Source organism: Eufriesea mexicana, unplaced genomic scaffold (assembly GCF_001483705.2).
Source record: "Eufriesea mexicana isolate 0111107269 unplaced genomic scaffold, ASM148370v2 scaffold2217, whole genome shotgun sequence".
NCBI lineage: Eukaryota > Metazoa > Arthropoda > Insecta > Hymenoptera > Apidae > Eufriesea > Eufriesea mexicana.
The window spans coordinates 126,654-145,270 of record NW_016910286.1 but is presented as its reverse complement, the minus strand read 5'-3'; the positions used below and the strand labels follow the sequence as shown (position 1 = coordinate 145,270).

The 18,617-nt window shown below is 38.4% G+C and overlaps 1 protein-coding gene across 1 annotated transcript in view; it reads left to right on the top strand.

Moving 5' to 3' along the window:
- The first annotated feature begins 7,170 nt into the window (after positions 1-7,170).
- Positions 7,171-18,617, top strand: part of LOC108549711 (mucin-2) — a 45,996-nt gene continuing 34,549 nt past the window's right edge. Inside the window, exon 1 of the mRNA XM_017903197.1 lies at positions 7,171-7,206. Coding sequence (XP_017758686.1) covers positions 7,171-7,206 — 36 coding nt within the window. The remainder of the gene's footprint in view (positions 7,207-18,617) is intronic.

Genomic DNA, 18,617 nt, shown 5'->3' with positions numbered 1-18,617 from the left:
TGAGAAATGAAGATATCCGAATCAGAATGAGGCTTCGTGTGTAAATAAAAAATCGTGAAATCAATTGAGTCACGCAGGGAATCCAACTAGTAACGTATTCTTAACGACAATTAATCAGCGTTCACCACGATAAAGATCATTTTTTGCGTGTAGATTACAGTTTCTTTGATGCGAGATGCTTCTGCATCCCGTGCTTGACGATATAATCGTGTGCGTCGCTAATGTTTACCGTGGCAAGAGTTATCCTTTACAGTTTCTTTGATGCGAGATGCTTCTGCATCCCGTGCTTGACGATATAATCGTGTGCGTCGTTAATGTTTACCGTGGCAAGAGTTATCCGCAAGTTGCGTAGCGCAACGATCGCTTCGTTACGCGTCCAACGGCGTGGGAATCCTTTTTGACGGATGAAATTAAAGTTAGCTGTCCTTCTTCGAAACTTATGACAAATAGAGGATCACATTGTTACACGTATTACGAGGCAATTCTGCCAAATGATCGATCGAGATTTTCAACGATTTCCGATATCGAGTGTTACATCCGGGAGAAATTTCGGAACAATAAACCGACCACGTTGCGAAATCGGCCGAATTATAATTTGACTGCTTACCGACGTGCGCGCGCAACCTTAAATTTATATCGCTATATCTCTGTTTAATGTTACGCTCGATCATTCTTTATTTCTCTTCAAAAGTTTATAGCCGAATTTAATTTATGCCTAGTCACTTTTTCTGCGGCTGATATCTTTGTTTTCTATTCAAGGTGCAAACGATAAGTTATTAAAGAGTAAATTGTCCTTGAAACTGTTCATTGGGCGGGCGATTCAAATTTCGCAATTTTACCGCAACGAATAACACGATTTTAAAGGGAATGTAGAAATTGAAATTCGAGATTACGCTTTGTGAAGTTTTTTGACACCATTATCTTTGTTTCTTTTCAATCGGTGAATATCTAAAGATCAGAGATTCTTGAAATCCGTAATTTCGCTTTTTTCTCTGTTGATACGTCGAAAATGATTCTACCAAAAAAGGAGAAAAGCAATTGCTTTAAGAATCTCGTTGGTTGTTGCACCGGTGTACAATTCGTTTTATAGACATAGTGAAAACGATTATATTCATTCGAACGCGTGCTATTCCTATTTCGTATATCGCGCTAAATTAATATCCGAAACTACGCAAGACATCACGAAGACGGGGTAAGGGGTAATATTCCCTTTTAATTACAATTATTCCGAACAATACCAAAGAGCAAGTGCAAGCATTCGGTTGAAATGTAAATAACCGTGTCAAGGTGGTCTCAGAGTTAGTAGAACGCACTCTTATGGATAATCGTTCTTCGCCATTCTCTTGTCGTGATGGACGGACCACAAAAAGGTTGCCTCGAGTTTCTGCAAACGAGCTCATTTATTCCGACGCGATTTCAATGTCTGCCTGATTTTTATCGCGAATAAAATGTTTTCAGCTTCGTCCGTTTAAGCAGAGCCATTTTACTTCTATTGTCGAGATCATAGATTGTAATCAGTGAAATTGCGCTATTTGTATTATGAAATACGTTACTAGAAAATGTACAAATAAAATTGTTCATACCAGCTGATAAATTTTCGTAGTTAGGACTGGAGTCATAAGAAAGTTATGAAGATTTTCTTATGAAGATACACACGGGCGTTTCTCTTAAAAATAAGTGGATTGTTAATAAAATATATAAGGATATAAAATCATTATTTTATACGTCTATCCACTGCTGCAATAATTAAATTTATTCTTTGATATGTAACCATTTATACGTCTTCTCGTAATAGACCTTGTGATTAATTCGATCTCGAGAAGTCGTGAATATTCATCGACTCCGACAATCTCCATCACGAAGATGATATTAAGGGTGACGTGCTCTATGTCCCTAACAATTTTGCAATAGTTCACGTTGTATCGGAGCCGGTGGGCGGTCCATTCTTTCGTGACATTAATACTCACTATTCTTTGTTCTATCTCTAATACCTTAATGCCATTTCACGGAATTCGCAATTAATCATCGGCTGATTTTCAGCTAATTCGATCATGATATACTTGAACATTTTCGTGAATTCACCAGATTACAATTCGTTCGGATTTCTGAAAGAATTCTCGCTCCAGTGAATGTTTCGTCGCGTTATCAGGACTTTCCGAGCGTAGCAGATAAGCGGGTAACTAAGTTGTAGGAGAATAATAGAAAAGGAACGAAAAATAGACTAATTGAAATATTAAAACTGATTAAGAATTTGCAACGCTTCGAATAATTCCAAAGGATCAGCGAAATTTCAAAGAAAGGACGGTAGTTTCCGACATCTCGATTGATTCTTTGGTGACTGAGAATTTTATTTCGAAAGTTTGGAATCAAATTTCTCTTTCTGCCATATATTGTTCGAAGTTTTATGATAGAGTTACGAATTAGAATTCGATTTCTAAGTATAAAGCGACACCCACGACAGTAGTTCGATTGTGATTTACGAATGGATTAGGCAAGAATGCACACGATTATAAATTATTTTGGATTTCGACCTACGGAGAAGTGTCGTTAAGCTTGTATAATTTACATAACATTGTTTATCCCGGAAGACGACAAGACGTTAAAAATTCTAAAGTGTAGTATAACTGGGCGATTTCTATCGGCGATGTCGTATGAATAATAGAATTTATTCAAATCTTTGGTGAAATCGAATCTACGAAAAAATTCGGGGAATGCTTGAGCCCGATGCTACAGCGTGAAATTCAATTCGCTTTTTGAATTTGAAAATCTTAGGAATTAAAATATGGAAGAATCTTTATTCCATAAAGTTGAACTTTCTACTTTTTCGTATTAGCATTTAGAAGAAATTCATTCATAAAGCAATGAAAGAAATTCAATCGCTTAGCTAATTATAGAAAATACGAATTTTGATTACAATTACTGTCCATTTATTTTATAACTTTAGAAAGATGGAAATGAGCAATGTTAATCAACGCTCGACGTTGATGAGGATCCTGAATGATTTATGACATTCCCTTTTTCACCTCAACCACGCAGGTAAACAGTTAACAATTCGTCTTTTAAATCGCCGTGTAATTGTTAGACTACAAAAAGTCAAGGTCGAGATCCTCAGTAGATCTATATTCTTCATCTGCGTATACCGGCAAAATTCTTGTTTTGAATTGCTTATTACATAACCTAATTACTCATACCTGTCATAATATATACAAAAAACTGTATTGTTAGAAAACATTGCATATTTTTATTAAATTAAGTTGCGAATCGTAACCATAACATCTCAAGCAGTTATAAAAGTATTGCCATTATTTGTTTAAGGCTGAAACTAGGAATAAAGAAACTATGAAAAATAGATTTTTTATACATACATACCACATCAAAATTTCCAGAAAAAAAGTATTAAATTTTGCGATAGAAGCCTCAGCTTGTGTCCTAAGACATGCCTTATTTTTCTCAGAAAATAAGTTAACGTCGGAATAAGAAGGAACTTCGCAAAAGTAGTCTCGAAATAGAAAGAGGGGACGAAATTCGTTACAACAATTTGCATCTTGCGGTTTTCGACGGTCCTCTAAAATTTGAATGCGCATGAACGAAGGAGCTTCAACCGGTTTCGTGGTAAGAATTGCAAGATTTCATTCGGATTCATGGGTCACCGGCCGGTGACCAAACCACCGTACCGTTTTATGTTTCCATTTTTGCACTCAGGTAGAAAGACGAAAAAAGAATGTGTTCGCGGATTTTCCTGGACCAGAAACTGGTTTCAGTTGGAGCAGGATACATTTTATGATTCTCTCACCTCGTTGCAGCTTTTGGCTTATCGTAAGACACTCGTTTATCGATAGAAACCCTTTTCTTATTGTCTCCCTTCTTTCACGAGGAACTTTTTGTTTCTCCGGTAGGGCAGGAAACTTTAAGGTACTTATAATGTTTTCGAATATAAGATGACGTATCATGTAAAATTCCTTAAATACCGTGATTCGGTACATCGCAATGTAGTGATCTGATAAGGAAACGATTTTATTGTAATAAGAGTATCAACTGAATTTTCTGTTTAAGAATTTGCAAAATTCTTCTATTCATTTATACGTCAAAAATGTTTTTCCTGTAGTGTTCAACGTATGAAACTCTTTTTAATCTCTACACAACGAAATACCAAAAAGGCGATCAATGAAAAAGTTTCCAATAAAAATATGCAACTTTCTCTGACTCGGGAAACGGTCTCTGCGCATCAATGTCAAGGTTGGCTCTTGCTCTTGATCTTCGGATAAGAAGATGACGTAACGTGTCTATAGACAAAGAAGAACAGGATCATAAATTTTCCATCCCCGAGTACCATCGGTAGAGATACGCAATAAAGACGATAATTAAGACAATCCAGATGCATAACGAAGTAACAGTACAATAGCAATGCAAGATATATCAGCAACGAGTTGATCACATTCAAATATTCTTGCCACGCGAATGATCCTTGATATCGTTTTTGTTGGAGCGGCCTGAATGATCTCTTAGCGCTGTTAAGTAACGAATATGCGATCATCGAACGATGGAATTCGTTGATTCGCCGCTATCAATTCTACCATCTAACCGGCATTTTTCCTCGTTTGCTAGAATTACATCGACAGTCTCTCTCCTGGTTCATCATACCTTTGATGAAATACCACGTCTGAGCCCGATACGTTCTACATCTTGCTTCATTACCAATGCAACGAATGCTGTTTTCAATTTTAACGACGCAACGAGGATATACGATGGGTATATAGTTACAGGAATTTCGTTGATGGTATCTAAGATGTTATCTCTTTCTTTAGTGGTATTGTTTATTAGTAAGTAAGATGTTATCTCTTCTAAAGGATATATAAAAATTCGCAAATGATTGCTTCGTTTCTCAATTTTTGCCAGTGTTCTCCTAAGATCGACGTAGATGTCTGCGTAATCGGTAAGCAAAATAAAAAAAAGAAGAACGGAAACCACGGAATAACGAATGAGCCACTCACAGGTCAAAGTGATTAACTTTTTGAAATTTCTACTTTTCGAGAACGGCTTCAATATCCTCGATCATCTCACACACTCGAGATAACGAGAAGACGGATTTCAAGAAACGAGGGAATCTAATTTTAATCGCTTGTTCGTCACTCAGGCGACCCGACCTCACCTGGAGGAACGTTTAACCACAGCCTGACGGTACCATAAAGATCGGTTTCGCACATCCATGCAATCGTAATTAATATCCGCAAGGGGATCACGAGCGATGCTCACAGTGCTCGAAGGACTGACACCGTTTCGATCTCTCCCCAGTTATTGCTTCGTGTGACTTTGTGGCGTTCTCGAAAGCCGTCACGAATGTCACGGGACCAAGATGGCGGTGCGGACATTGGAGATCCGGCTGGCTTTTATCTCAGCCGAACTAATCGGTCGAACGTATCATGCCCGGTTTCGATAGCGAAACACGACCGATGACGAAAGGTTGATGACATCGCGATTCGCCCGAAGCATTTCTTGATCTTTTACTCGTAAATCTTCGCTTTTAATGACGCGGTGTCGCGCGTACACGATGCTTGGAATTACAATTGGATTCGAGGGCGTAATGTAGGGTGCGCCAAGGTATTCAACAGTTTCGGTGCTTTCGAAACCGGACAAGCAATTCGATTAACCCTCTAACCTTCGGGATCCTTTTTAGCGCTATTACTCATGTGCGAACGTTCGCCTGTTGACGTGTATTAGATTGGATCACTGAAGTCTTCGAGAGGCAGAATAAACGAAGAGAGCAATTACAGACTGAAGAGGTACAACAAAGAGTTGGAAAGGAGTTTAGCGAAGGCGGCAATGAACGATAATCTTGTTATCCTTACATTTTAATTAGGTTCTGTTTCTTTGCAGTTTCAGTTTGGACTGCAAATTCCTCGAGAGATGGAATTTTAACGGTTAAAAGCAATGACACGTTTCCTTGGTACTGGACGATAATATAAAGAAGCTTACGGTTCTTCTGCGAGCTTTATATTATTTGGTCTTATTTCTCCTTTTAGGTGACTTGATTCTTTGAAGAACGATATTTCTACAAACTTCCAGTTTGAGAATATTCTTCTATGCCTTAATTAATAAGCTGTTTGAAATGTTTAAAGCTATTCGAATTTGAGTGAATGCTATTAATCCTTGTACGATAAGATATTGTGTCTGCAATGTCGAATAATTAATTCTCTTCATCGTAATTTCGACAGACCGATTATCCCTCGAAGAAGTAGTCGTATTACTTCCGGTATAATCGATCATCGGTAATACGACTACTTCATGGTGGTCGACATATTAAATACGTAGAATTAATTACGAGAAGAATTTACTCGTTCACAACTGTGCTCTTTATTTTAGACTATCACTTTCGTGTTAATTAAATTCACACATTTGTGAATTCTACTTTTAAATTGTCACATATGCTTTTTCATTAAATCTGATACTCTTAATTAAGACAATTAACATTTCACAGGAATTAATTTCACGTCATCGTGATTTTCATGGATCGATAGGACGAATATAATTTGCTGAGTCGTGGACACGCCAACAATAGCAACAGGTGGGGAAAGGAAACCTGTACATAAATTAAGACACACGAGAGCCGTATCGACAGACCGACAAATTAAAATACTACACACCACTCCCTGTTACATGTACTAATGGCTTACCGGCTGTGAAGTTCAATGTTTTGCACCGGTATTGCTCGTACTATTAGTTGTACCTGACCAACGAGCGGAGCATTAGAAAGTGGCTATTATTCATTGATGTTTCCACAACGTAATCGTTCTAGCTGTTAAATTTCATACCTTTTTATTACGAGCGTTTAACCATACGATTACTGTAAATTATCATACGTCAACCATAATATATTCTATTATTTTCTGATATTATTCGTCCCCGTGAATAAACATTTGGGTTGTTATAAATGTGTGAAATATTTCCGGATATTCCGGATATTTTCCGAAGCTCGTTCCGATCCCCGGAAAAATTACGTACGATGATAACTAATAACTAATAAAATATTTAAGTTTCTTTCAGCCAAAAGTAGCTGTACGTTATTAATAATTATGAAAAGAGAGAGTCTTAAAAAGTTATTTCGACTGGTATAGCAATTCTGGTATTAAACGTATTTATCTTGTGGTGCTTCTTATGTATCCCGCTGCAATAATGGACGTCGAAGATGAAGAGGCGAGATCTGCTTGGGTAAGAGATTAATTAGTATTCGTTACTCAATCTATTTCATCATAGCGACATAATACGACCCATGATTCCAATCATACAAAGGTCAAAATGCCATCCAGTGCAACTTTCAGCACACTCAGATTTATTCGGCGTGTTAAGGAATCTTCCAAGGGAAGTCTCATCGAGATAAGCAACTAGAACTAATTAAGATTTCGCAGAAACACAGTGAGGTCATCTGTAATAATTTCACGGTGTCATAGTAGATGGGCGAACAGTTCACTGACTTTCATTCTATATGGTGATGTTCTTGAAAAGAAGGACGTGCGAGAACACTTCACGGAGAAGCATTCAGCGTGGACAAGGATTTAACGCACATCACGACCATGATTTGTTGTTGCCATAATCAGCCAAGTGTACCGTCCACGTGGCAAAAAATCGACTAACATTTCGGAATGGAATACCAGATCCGTGTTGTACACTTTCATGCCGAGCACGCATTCTTCTGGCAGTAGAAGAAAAGACTTTGTAATCTTGCCGACTTACAGCATCCACATGAAACCTCGTCTAAGGGAATTCGTGTAACTGACATTAAACTTTGCTCTAAGATACAGGTGTCTCTGGATGTTTGATGTTTTTCTTAGAACTCCAGCAATTCTAGTTGGATAAGAACGTTGTGAGTTTTGTATTCAGTATAGAAACTGAAAAGGTTTACGATCTACGAGTCCTACGAGGGCGATTATGAAAGAGGGTCGTGGTCTTAAAATTGTCCACGATAATGTCCACGATAATTTAATAATTGGACTAACGGACTTCACTTTCAATTCGTGGTCTCGTCTAAGATCAGAGAACGACCGTGCCTCTAACTCTATCATCATGGACTTATCGTCGGCCACTTAGAAGTTAGGTGACTTTTGCTCCCTTAACTTCGAGGCCATGAGAGCTGTTACGGGTTATTCAGAATAAAGACTTACATGAAACATTATGCAATGTAGAAATCTTGGTATTTATTTCTCTAGGGTTATAAGAAATATTATTGTTGAGGACTCTAGACTGTCAAGTTTAGATCTGCTTCATGAAGTCTCAAAATCGCTCGATTCCTAAATAATCCGTGGTAAAATTTTAGTCACAGTATCGAGTACTTTTTACTTGTATATTTCCAAGATCATGGCTATCCGGATTTCCTGGTTGGTCCATAATAGCTCTACTGATTCCAGAGTCAAGGACTCTGCAGTTTCCTGACCTCGGGTAGGTTCGTGATTGGTTTCAGTGTTCGAATAACAGGTTTCGTGGTTCACCATCTTTCGGATGGTCCGTGGTGGTCCCACAGTCTCGAAGAATACGAGGTCATCCAACGCTTGAAGGATTCCGCACGGATTTCGCAGTCCCAAGACTATGAAAGTACACGTCCTTTGATCCTTGAATTGTCCTTGCCGGGTCCCACGGCCTCGTGTTTGGCGAGTTCAAGGTCTCTTATTCTGTGTAGCTCGTGGCAAGTTTCTCGACCTCGAGACCAGTGAATAATTGCACATCTTTCAAATTATTCGCGAAGAGAAAATTCTACCAATCCGCCATTATGGTCACCATCTCTGTAGCTCCATAACTTCAGTCGTATGGAAGTCAATATTCTGTGACCCCCGGGTTAAGTACATGGAGATTTTTCAGATCTAAAGCTTGTGTATGCCATGGACACGCTATTGATTACATAATGTTTCTTAATCCTAAGAACGTGTCACGTGGGAATGCGTGGTTTTAATTCAATATCCCGCATATTGATCACGTACATATCTGTCCTCTTACTTAGAACAGATTTAACATAATCGTACGCATTACTTTGAGTTTCAACAGACTAATGAAATCAATCGCATCCTTCGCTGGAGAATATATGTACATCGTGTACGTCAGCCATCTATCACGTATACCATTTTATCTGCATACCGACATAGGTACAAACATTTTACTTTATCTCGGCTTGTCCGATTAGTATCCTAACGTTCCTATCCGTTTCATTTATGTATATCTATCCTCATTTATTCCACGCCCGAATTAATTTCACCTCGGACTCGCCTAAAAGCTACACACCTCTACGACCTACCCACGTTTTGCAACAACTTTCTCGAGCCCCGTGCTATCTCTCACGAAGATACGAGAACGTATCGCCGATCTTGATCAATTTTAAGACCCTCGACTACCATGTTCTCCATTTCATTATACTTTCAACGCATTTATAACGTCTCCCGATGTACCGCGCGATTCGTTAGTGCTGTAATCGCCCGACGAGTTACATCTTTCAGCCTCTCATCCTGATACGAATGCATTCCTGAAGTTCCGGACATTCCGGGCTAACCGGTCATAAGCATGTCGCGAATCGGTGTCGGAGGATAAGGAAAGAAGACGAAAGAGAGAGAAGAAAGAAGGAAAAGGATTCACGTGTCCGACAGATCTACCGATTACCGATAGAAATCAAATGGAAGGTGTAAGATAAAGGAGCTCTCGTCTCGTTTCACGAAACGAAGCAACCGAACGAGTCCCGAGGCACGTATCGAGGTCGTTAAAGGTTCTAGGGGAAAAGGTTAATTATCCCGAGCCACCGCGGAGAATTCCGGAAGATGTTTGGCAACTGTGCCTGCCGTGGAAGCGAAAGTCTTATTTCTATTGGCGTGCTCGAATAGGAGTTACTGGTCAGGTCGCGAAACGGCCATTTGATGCCTCTAGCCGGCCTTTTGCCGTGATATTGAATAATACTGGCGTTAAATGTACCCGAGCCTAATTGTCGGTAATGACCGTGTTACGACAGCTTCCGCTTTCTATAGAGCACGTTCCTCCTACGCCCTGCTATTCCCTGGCTTTTCACCTCTTTCCTTCTCCATTTTTTACTTCTTCCTGTTCATCGCGTTCAGCAATTCATGTCTGCAGGGGACATTAGACAGCGTTAGCACTCCTGACCCCAAACTTTCGTAAATCGATCACCGGGAAATTTAAAGAGGAGCATTCATCAATGCAACCTTTATCGAGCATACTTTCACAGAGCTTTCGTTCATACCAACGATAATTAATTTGGAATGCATAATACGAATTTGAATGCATAATGCGTAAGTGAATTATGCAGAGTGCTTGAGGAAAACAACAGTAAGGGTCCCTTCTTGATAATTATCAAATACTCACACGTACCCACGCAAATATAATCTGATTATAATCCGAAGAAGATAGACAGTGATTACATTTACAAAAAAGTAATTTCGATACCTCTAGTAGTTGTAGCGTTAATCAACAAAGTCCAGGCTTCTAAACTAGTGTTTCTATCATTCAAAAATTAACGAGTATTTCCTCCACCTATATGGAAATTACAAATTTGAAACTTTGAAAAATTGATTCGATGTTGGAAGGAATTTACAAATCGAATTAGTGAAAAGAAGAGGTGGAAGAACGGCGTCATTTCCATGTGCGTCCGACACACTTGCGAAAAAGCGCTTTCTCGCTTAGGACGATTGATTTACGAATCTCCACGCTCGATTCACCGACGTCCTACGTGTATCAATTTCACGTCGGTAGTCTTTTCACCTCGACATTGACATTTCGGTTGTAGAATTTGGGTTGGACATGGCGTAGGCCGGCGTATGAAAGAGTGGTCACTAGGCCTGTAATGTATCAGGCCCATTGCCAGTTTGTAACCGCGGGGTCAATAAACCGCACACTTGGGGACGCACACGAGGCGACGAATCGGGAGAATCTGCTTAAGTTTGTTAAAAATTCACGCACGGGGGTCAAACGTGTGCGGCATATATCGTGGTTCACTAGTAAGAGTATGTTTTCCGGTACACGATATTCAACCACCGTATCTCACGTGATCCACCAACGCGTCCCGCCATTGACAAAGATCGATAATGAAGGAGAAGAATTTTCCTAAAAGAGAAGTTTCCGCAGAAAATAATCGATTCTTGTTTTCTAAGATTTTCTGGTAATATAATTTTTAATTAGTCGTCGAAATTATGATAATTTTTTTAAAATTTGAAATGGCATGGAAAATTAATTATCAAGGTATCGATTAATTACTGATTAATGATGGAAGAAGTATTGCTATATTCGTATAATTGGAAGTGTGATGGATCGAAGAATTCGGTAGAAGACTTTCTTTTTCTTTTCTTTTCCCAAGCGAATAACCTTCCTGAAACGTTTCTCACTTTTGAGAACTGGCTTGTTATAATCTTGTCAAAGCGCGCCAAGGTTCCTGTGATTTAAATATTCTAATTTAATGCGATTTAGAACTTCGACGTTCACTAGAACTTCACTAAGTGTATAATAATGAATGAACTAAGATTGTACATACTATGTCGGAAGTTGTAGTAATTACCAATATTACAAATTCTTGGTCGATTAAATCCCATGTAACTTTAATCGTTATACAAATATGAAAATAAATTACACATTTTGATGCACGACGTTTATATTCGTATCTTCGTCAGCGTAATTTATGCGAAAATGTATAACAAAGAGAAGCAATTAAATTCCCCAATACCTACCATACTAGATTCCCATTCCTTTGCGTCAATTGATAACAATTGAACGTATTGCTCTGTGCCACGTGAAAAGCCTTACAAACCACTCTGCAAACACAATTAAGATTACATATTACGTAAATCCATTTCAACGCACTTTCCAGTCACAAGAAATTTCCTAATCGCCTTACCTAAGCACGTCTAAACACATCCAACCTAAAAGAATCCCACGATCCAAAAATCTTCTACTCTTGAACTCCATTCTTTTCGCGTCGATATTCGACGGTAGCAAAAATTCCAGAAATTCGGTATATCGTATAATTGGCAACGATAAATTTTGACTCGTCACCGAGTTGGACCCAGAGCTGAACAGGACCTCAGAATATGCAACGGCCATAAGACTCACATAAATTTGACCGCAGACGTTACGTGAAATTTGCTGGTAACGACCGAAAATTCCCACTAGGGATTCGTCAGCGGCCAAAAATCTCCGTGATCGGGCCATGCATTCCAAGATATCTCCTCCCCGACACGTTGTACGCCCGCGAAATTCGCTTTCACGAATCCTCGTGAATCCGCGAAGAGCACGAAGAATGAAGAAGCGTGCTGATACATAAAATTCCGCGACACCCGAAGCTCGAAAAACACTCCCCATAAATAAAATCTCATCCGGGTCATGGAGACGCGACCTCGAGTCGTGCGGCTAATATCAAGTAACTACGTATTCCTACGTAGAAGGGTGTACCTAAATTATGGTAACTTACTCATTATTTCTATTTTCACGCAGAAACTAATTAAAGACCAGAGGGTTGTAAATTTTGATTTTATTTAAAAACGTATTAAATTGCTGTTAATGTCTGGCTGGATCCAAACTCGTGACGTGCAATTGCGATGAGAATTCTAGAGAACGGTGTGAAAGTTTTTAGAGTTACGTACTAATCGACTAATTATATTTGTCTAACTATCTGATAACTGTATTTGCGAATAGATTAATTATCGTGTTCTATCCAAGTGTCATGTTGAAACTATTGCAAATGGCACGAAAGTAACGAGTTCATACCTTTCGTCAGGAATACAATGCAACGTGTATTTTCACGTGCAATGTGTTCTTATTACGTGTTTTACGTGTTTTACATGAAATTACAATAGAAAAACAGAAGGCAGTTTGTATCACGTGTACTGAATATTTTAATCTCCGTTAGGAGCAATTAAATGATCGATTCTCATCTCCAATTCAATTAACCAGACTTGTGCATAAAAATTCAGCGAGAACGAAATAAAGACGGCAGTATTTAGTAAAAATTAAAAATATTTAATACGAAAATATTAGTACTATATCGGAAAACTCGTATAGAACCAAACAAAACAGACAAATATGTCAATATTTGATATCCACATTCCGGATTCCACGATGCAATTGATTTATGCAGTTAAGGGAATCAAGAGAAATTTCATTACAATCAAAACAAAGCAAAAGTGACATCTTTCGCAGGAATACTCTGCATATTAATTCTCAATTTAACACTTTATACTCCAGAAAATTTATTCAGAAATGAAAGAATAGAAATAATATTATTATCTTGTTTTCAAATGTACCAATAGACTGACCAATAGCCAGAGTCGCATCTCTGATTTATGAACTTGTTTGCGTAAATTCTAATGGTAAATAATCTTATTTATTGATTATAAATAACACCGCTTTTCTACATATTTTTGTTTCACCTTTTTATTTACTTTCGTGCGTGTGGAATAAAAAGTTTCTTAATCTCGCGAGAAGTTTGTTAGTGAAATGTTTCGGTGATTCGCGAATACATTGGAAATATTGAGATAACAAATGTTATAACATGAAGGTACAAATGTCGGCATCTCGAAATATCTTCAGAACTGGTTTCAATGAAAAGGACAGCATGAAAACATTAACGGAGTAGGTTGAGAAAGATGCGTCGAAGAAACTTCAAGAACTATGTACCACTTTACTATTTCTACCCAGTTTTTAAACAAAGTTTCAAAAGTTGAAGGATATTTAAACAAAATTTTGAACAAAAAATTTTTATAATCGATGAATTTGAGCTGGAATTAACACCGAGAACGTACAATACGAATTATTTATGACGCGAATTATTTAAATCGACAGTAATTTATTCGACGTAATTCCCGTTGACTCCAACATCGTCAGTTCAACAACGAATCATATACACGATATTGTTTCCCATCTCTACGGTGAAATTTTTAAGAATGGAAGAATCCCAGAGGTAGATAGTATGGCACGTGTTCCCACAGTATGGCAAAAAATGAAAAAATAGAATATAAGAGATTAAGTATAATACATATTTATTAAAATATTCTATGATTTTTATAGAGAGAATTATGTGCAAATTATTTAATTTAAATATAGATATTTCAATGAATTTGCACGTTCCCAAAAAGCTCTGTCAATACGTATGATTATACTGGACAAGTGTATACTGGACAAAATCATTTCAAACGGAATACTTTTTTACGTAAATTGGACAGAGAAGTGAAGAAATTGAATTATTTTTAGCAATATATTTATTCAAAACGGAGTTGAAAATGAATAAAACGGAACTGTATTTATTTTCTTTGTTTAAAATTTACGTAACCAATGAAATTATGAAACAAATTACTACTGATAAAGTAATTCGTCAAAAATCCCAAATGACTCTGTAGGAAATTTATTATCGGTAACCCAGCTATCGTTCATGAAGATCACGAATGATCACGTCGTTGATCATGAAAATCTCAGATCGCGATAGAACGAAGTAACGGCATCATTTTCGACATAGATCGCAGCGATAAAGCGTTACAAGTGGTCGAACGACAAGCGACGTGTACCATTTTAATTTTGGACAAAAATTTGGTCAAACATTCCTCATTTCTTGTTTGAAACGATGTTCGATTCCGGAAATATAAAATTAACGGTACCGATATTATCGTGTGCTACCACTGCTTACGCATTTTATTTTTAAGTTACTACACGATTTTTTGGTCGTTCACCTATTTCTTTCCCATCTCGATAAGGGGATTGAGCCTTGGTATTAATTCAAATTGTAAGGAACGAGTGTCAGAATATTGTTTTTCGTGGAAACGAAATTTGGTAGACCTTTACCGTGATTTATATGAAAACTTGAAGGTTTTAGAAGTTGTTTGCGCAACGAAATCCCGTTTCAGCGTCTGATTTGCCTCTTTTCGTCCACGGCGTCACGAAAGTGATGGATACATTGATTTCGTGGTCAATTAACGGTTAAATGTAATTATATGAATATTCAGTGACGGTATATGTGATAGGGTACGTTTTTGAAATCTCGATTCAATCATGCATAGATTGCATTTTAATCTGAAGCTATATTTATCTACATACGAACATCACTCATGGTTGTATTCTAAATCCTTATTTTTATCGCTTCATACGTGGATATAGTTTAATTATCCGGAATATTTGATCATCTCAGTTTTGAGTGTTCCGGGTAATCGGAATTCTACTGTACTTATCTTTGAAACTTAATATTTCGTTACTTAATTCTTATTTCGTGGAAAGATCGTAATTAGTAATTACGATAACGAAGAAAGCGAGATAAAGTTTAGTTGATATCTGCGTTTCTCAGTCATTATGTCGTCATAATTATCTAACTTCATTGCAAGGATTTCAACCATGAAACAACCAGATGGATGGGACGTGAGATTCGTCGAGTTTATTCCCAAATTAACATTGCAAGATTGATATCGTCGGAGAAGTAGAGGTAAGAGTCTCGTGACTAACCTCGAGTATGATGTAGAAATAACTCTGGTCGATACCCCTAACAATACCCTAATCATTACTTGCTACGCAAGAGACAAGTGCGATCAGAAAGGGTAGAAAATAATTTACGACGAATAATCCTTTGGACCAAACAATGTTCCAGTTTGTTACTAACACATAATTGTACTTATGCAAATTTCGTAACTCGTTTTTTTCCACTTCTTCGCTACCATTCGTGTTATATATAACCTGGATTCTGCTTGCTTCTCCAACAACATACAGTAACAATAACCATCGATAAATCGCCAGTTCCTCGACCTGGTCTCCTTCTTTCGCCTCGAAACGAGTTCCACGAACCGGAGAACTTCGTCTTCGCTATAAAACCCGATCCATTGCGTAATCACCGGTGTATCTCTTTAATTGTTGCGATCGGCAACTCGAGTTGGTTAAAAAGGCCGGCCACGTTACAAAACTCGGACTTGCAAATGTTACTTGTCATACGAATAGTAAATGAACGCGAGCCAAGCGAAAAAGGCTGCCCTGAAGACGTCTACCTCGAAAACAACTTCCAAGACAAAGGTTGACCAAGCGCATCATCGCGACGAGGATTCGCGATCGTTCCAACAGACTTTGGCTATTGGCGAATGTACGTTACAGAGGAATTTGAATCCATTCCTGGTCACATCGAAAGAGGAGCGATTGCATTATCCATCAATGTAATAGATTGATCAATCGTTGGCTCATCCATCCTTACAAGTAGCGTCCTCAAGCAGCTCGTGACGCATCCAACTGAAGAATCGTCGTTGGCTCCGACTGCACTATTTTTACGGCTCTATCTCAAACACCGACAAAATAGGTTGACTTTCCCTTAAGCAGACGCTATTCCAAGCGATTTACGATAATTCGTTGCTACTTTGCGCCGCTCTCGCTTCGTGTTTTTCTTGCAATTGAAACTGACGATCTTTAATGGGGTGCGAATATGGAAACGGCGAATATAATTTGTGCCAAACGTTTTGGTTTCAAAGGGGTACTTGATGATGTGGAAATTCGAGGGAATGGAAAATCGAGCTCGTTATACGTTTGTCGAGGATTTCATTTTAATTCGCCTCGTGTAGAAGCAAACCCAGATTTCGCTGTTTTATTCCTATAAGGGTTTTACTTAGAATTTTGCAGCTCACTCCTTTCCATCATCATTCCTTTCTCTTGTCATTCCTTTCTCTTGCGGACACAAGTGAACGTACATGAGATAATCTCGTTGAAATAGGGATATTACCTCGCTTTAAATGTACTAGAAATTAAGTTCTTATCCGCGATTTTGGACAACTTACATCGTTTTCTTTCTATCAAATATTCGAAGGCTTCCAAAATAATCGGAAAGAATTCTGCTCAATGCTTCCATGATGTATAATTCCTTACACCGTTAAGCAACAGCTGCGAAATAACGGATTAAATAACGAGATTACACCAAACGATCTGTCAAAAATTTCAAGAGCTCAGTTCATTCGAACACCCAAAGTCCAATCGAATTTCAAACTAGGTGATTCAATTGGCGTGTTTCCCTGCGGCAATACATAATAACGTTGCATAGCAACCTGATTCGAGCGGCTTTCTGTTCCATATTGCAAGCAGGAAACGCAATTACAGGTAAATCGATGGTGAAGTACTTAGGAGTTTCGAGGGAAGCATCGATTGGTTGCGAAACTTCATCGAACCGGTTCGCCTACTTGAGGCACCGGGCCTTAACCTTCCCTCAAACGGACTGTCGCGTCGCGGCCGATTCGGCCACGCGAAACACCAACGTGTCGTCCAAAATAATCCCTACCGTCATATCCGTGTGTTCGTCTTGCATCGAGAAGGGATTACTGCGATGGAAATAGAGTAATATAATAATGAATATTGTAAAAAGTACTTTATGCGACTGGTAACTCTTTAATACTGAATCTACGATGCCCGGCGAACCTAAGAAAAATCGTGAAGTCAAGTGAATTGTTACCGTCGAATGTAGAATTTTTAATCAAATGTCTAGAGACAATCGCTGAAACAGTCTTAGATTCAGTGTTAAGCTGACACTGGGAAAGGATATTGTAATAGGTAGTATGATAGGTGTGATAGTTTAATAGGTCTACCTTCTTCAATGCAGTTGTATAGATAGACGCGAATTTTTATTATTGGTTGAAAATGTCTCATTTACAAATAGGATTGTGCATTGCATCGTATGACAAAGAGAATGATCGACACAGATCATTCTGTCCGTCTATGTCTCGGAATAGACATGGACAATGCTATTACCACGTCAGAGTACAACGCCAAGAACTTAAAGGTATGGATCTCTGAAGTATCAAAAATAGAATCAACAGTGCGAAAGGCGTTCCTTCTCGAATGCTATGAACGAGTACCATTAAAGAAATTGAATCGTGGAATAGTAGAACAAAAGCCATTCCAAATATACAGTTAGCCAGCCACGCGTCGTCACGGTATTCCTAGAAAAACATCGCCATTTTCTCAACTTGGTTGCGTTTGATCGTGCCGGGCTTGGCTGTTTGGAACGCTTCGATCGTTTAAGGAATCCTCGGTTCTACTGGATGCGATAAATCTTTGTAGACTCAGGAATCTATTTCGATCGATGGAACATTCCTACATCCTCACCTATCCCTTAACAGACACGTGGTGCGACGTGACATCAAATTTCACCTGACTTATCAGCAAAATAATCATTTCAGATAGTCGTAATCATTTTTTTTTTTTTTAGCTATATGCAAATAGTTTATATTCTTATCTCTGTATTGATCATATGCAGATTCACGCGAAGATTTATGAAAATCTTCTTGCAAGGGTAGTGCAAATATTTTCTATGTAGCTAGCCAGAGATGCCAACATTCTCTTCTCCCTAAAATGTCCCTAGCCTCGAATATACGCGGACTTTCTTTAATTTCCATTTCCAATAGCCGATCTAACGCTATTACGTCACAACAATAACAGCGGCAGACGTCGAGGAAATGGAATGTTAAGTCGCTAAGAGCAAGTCATGACGATGAGTATCATGACTGGTTCTTTTTTCCCTATTCCGGGCGGGAAAGTTACGCGCGGCAACCCGCTGCGTGTCAAACCAGTTAGCTCACGTAAATTACGCTTCGTCGGAAATTATCAAGAGGACTCATGGCACGGAGTATCACTCTACACGA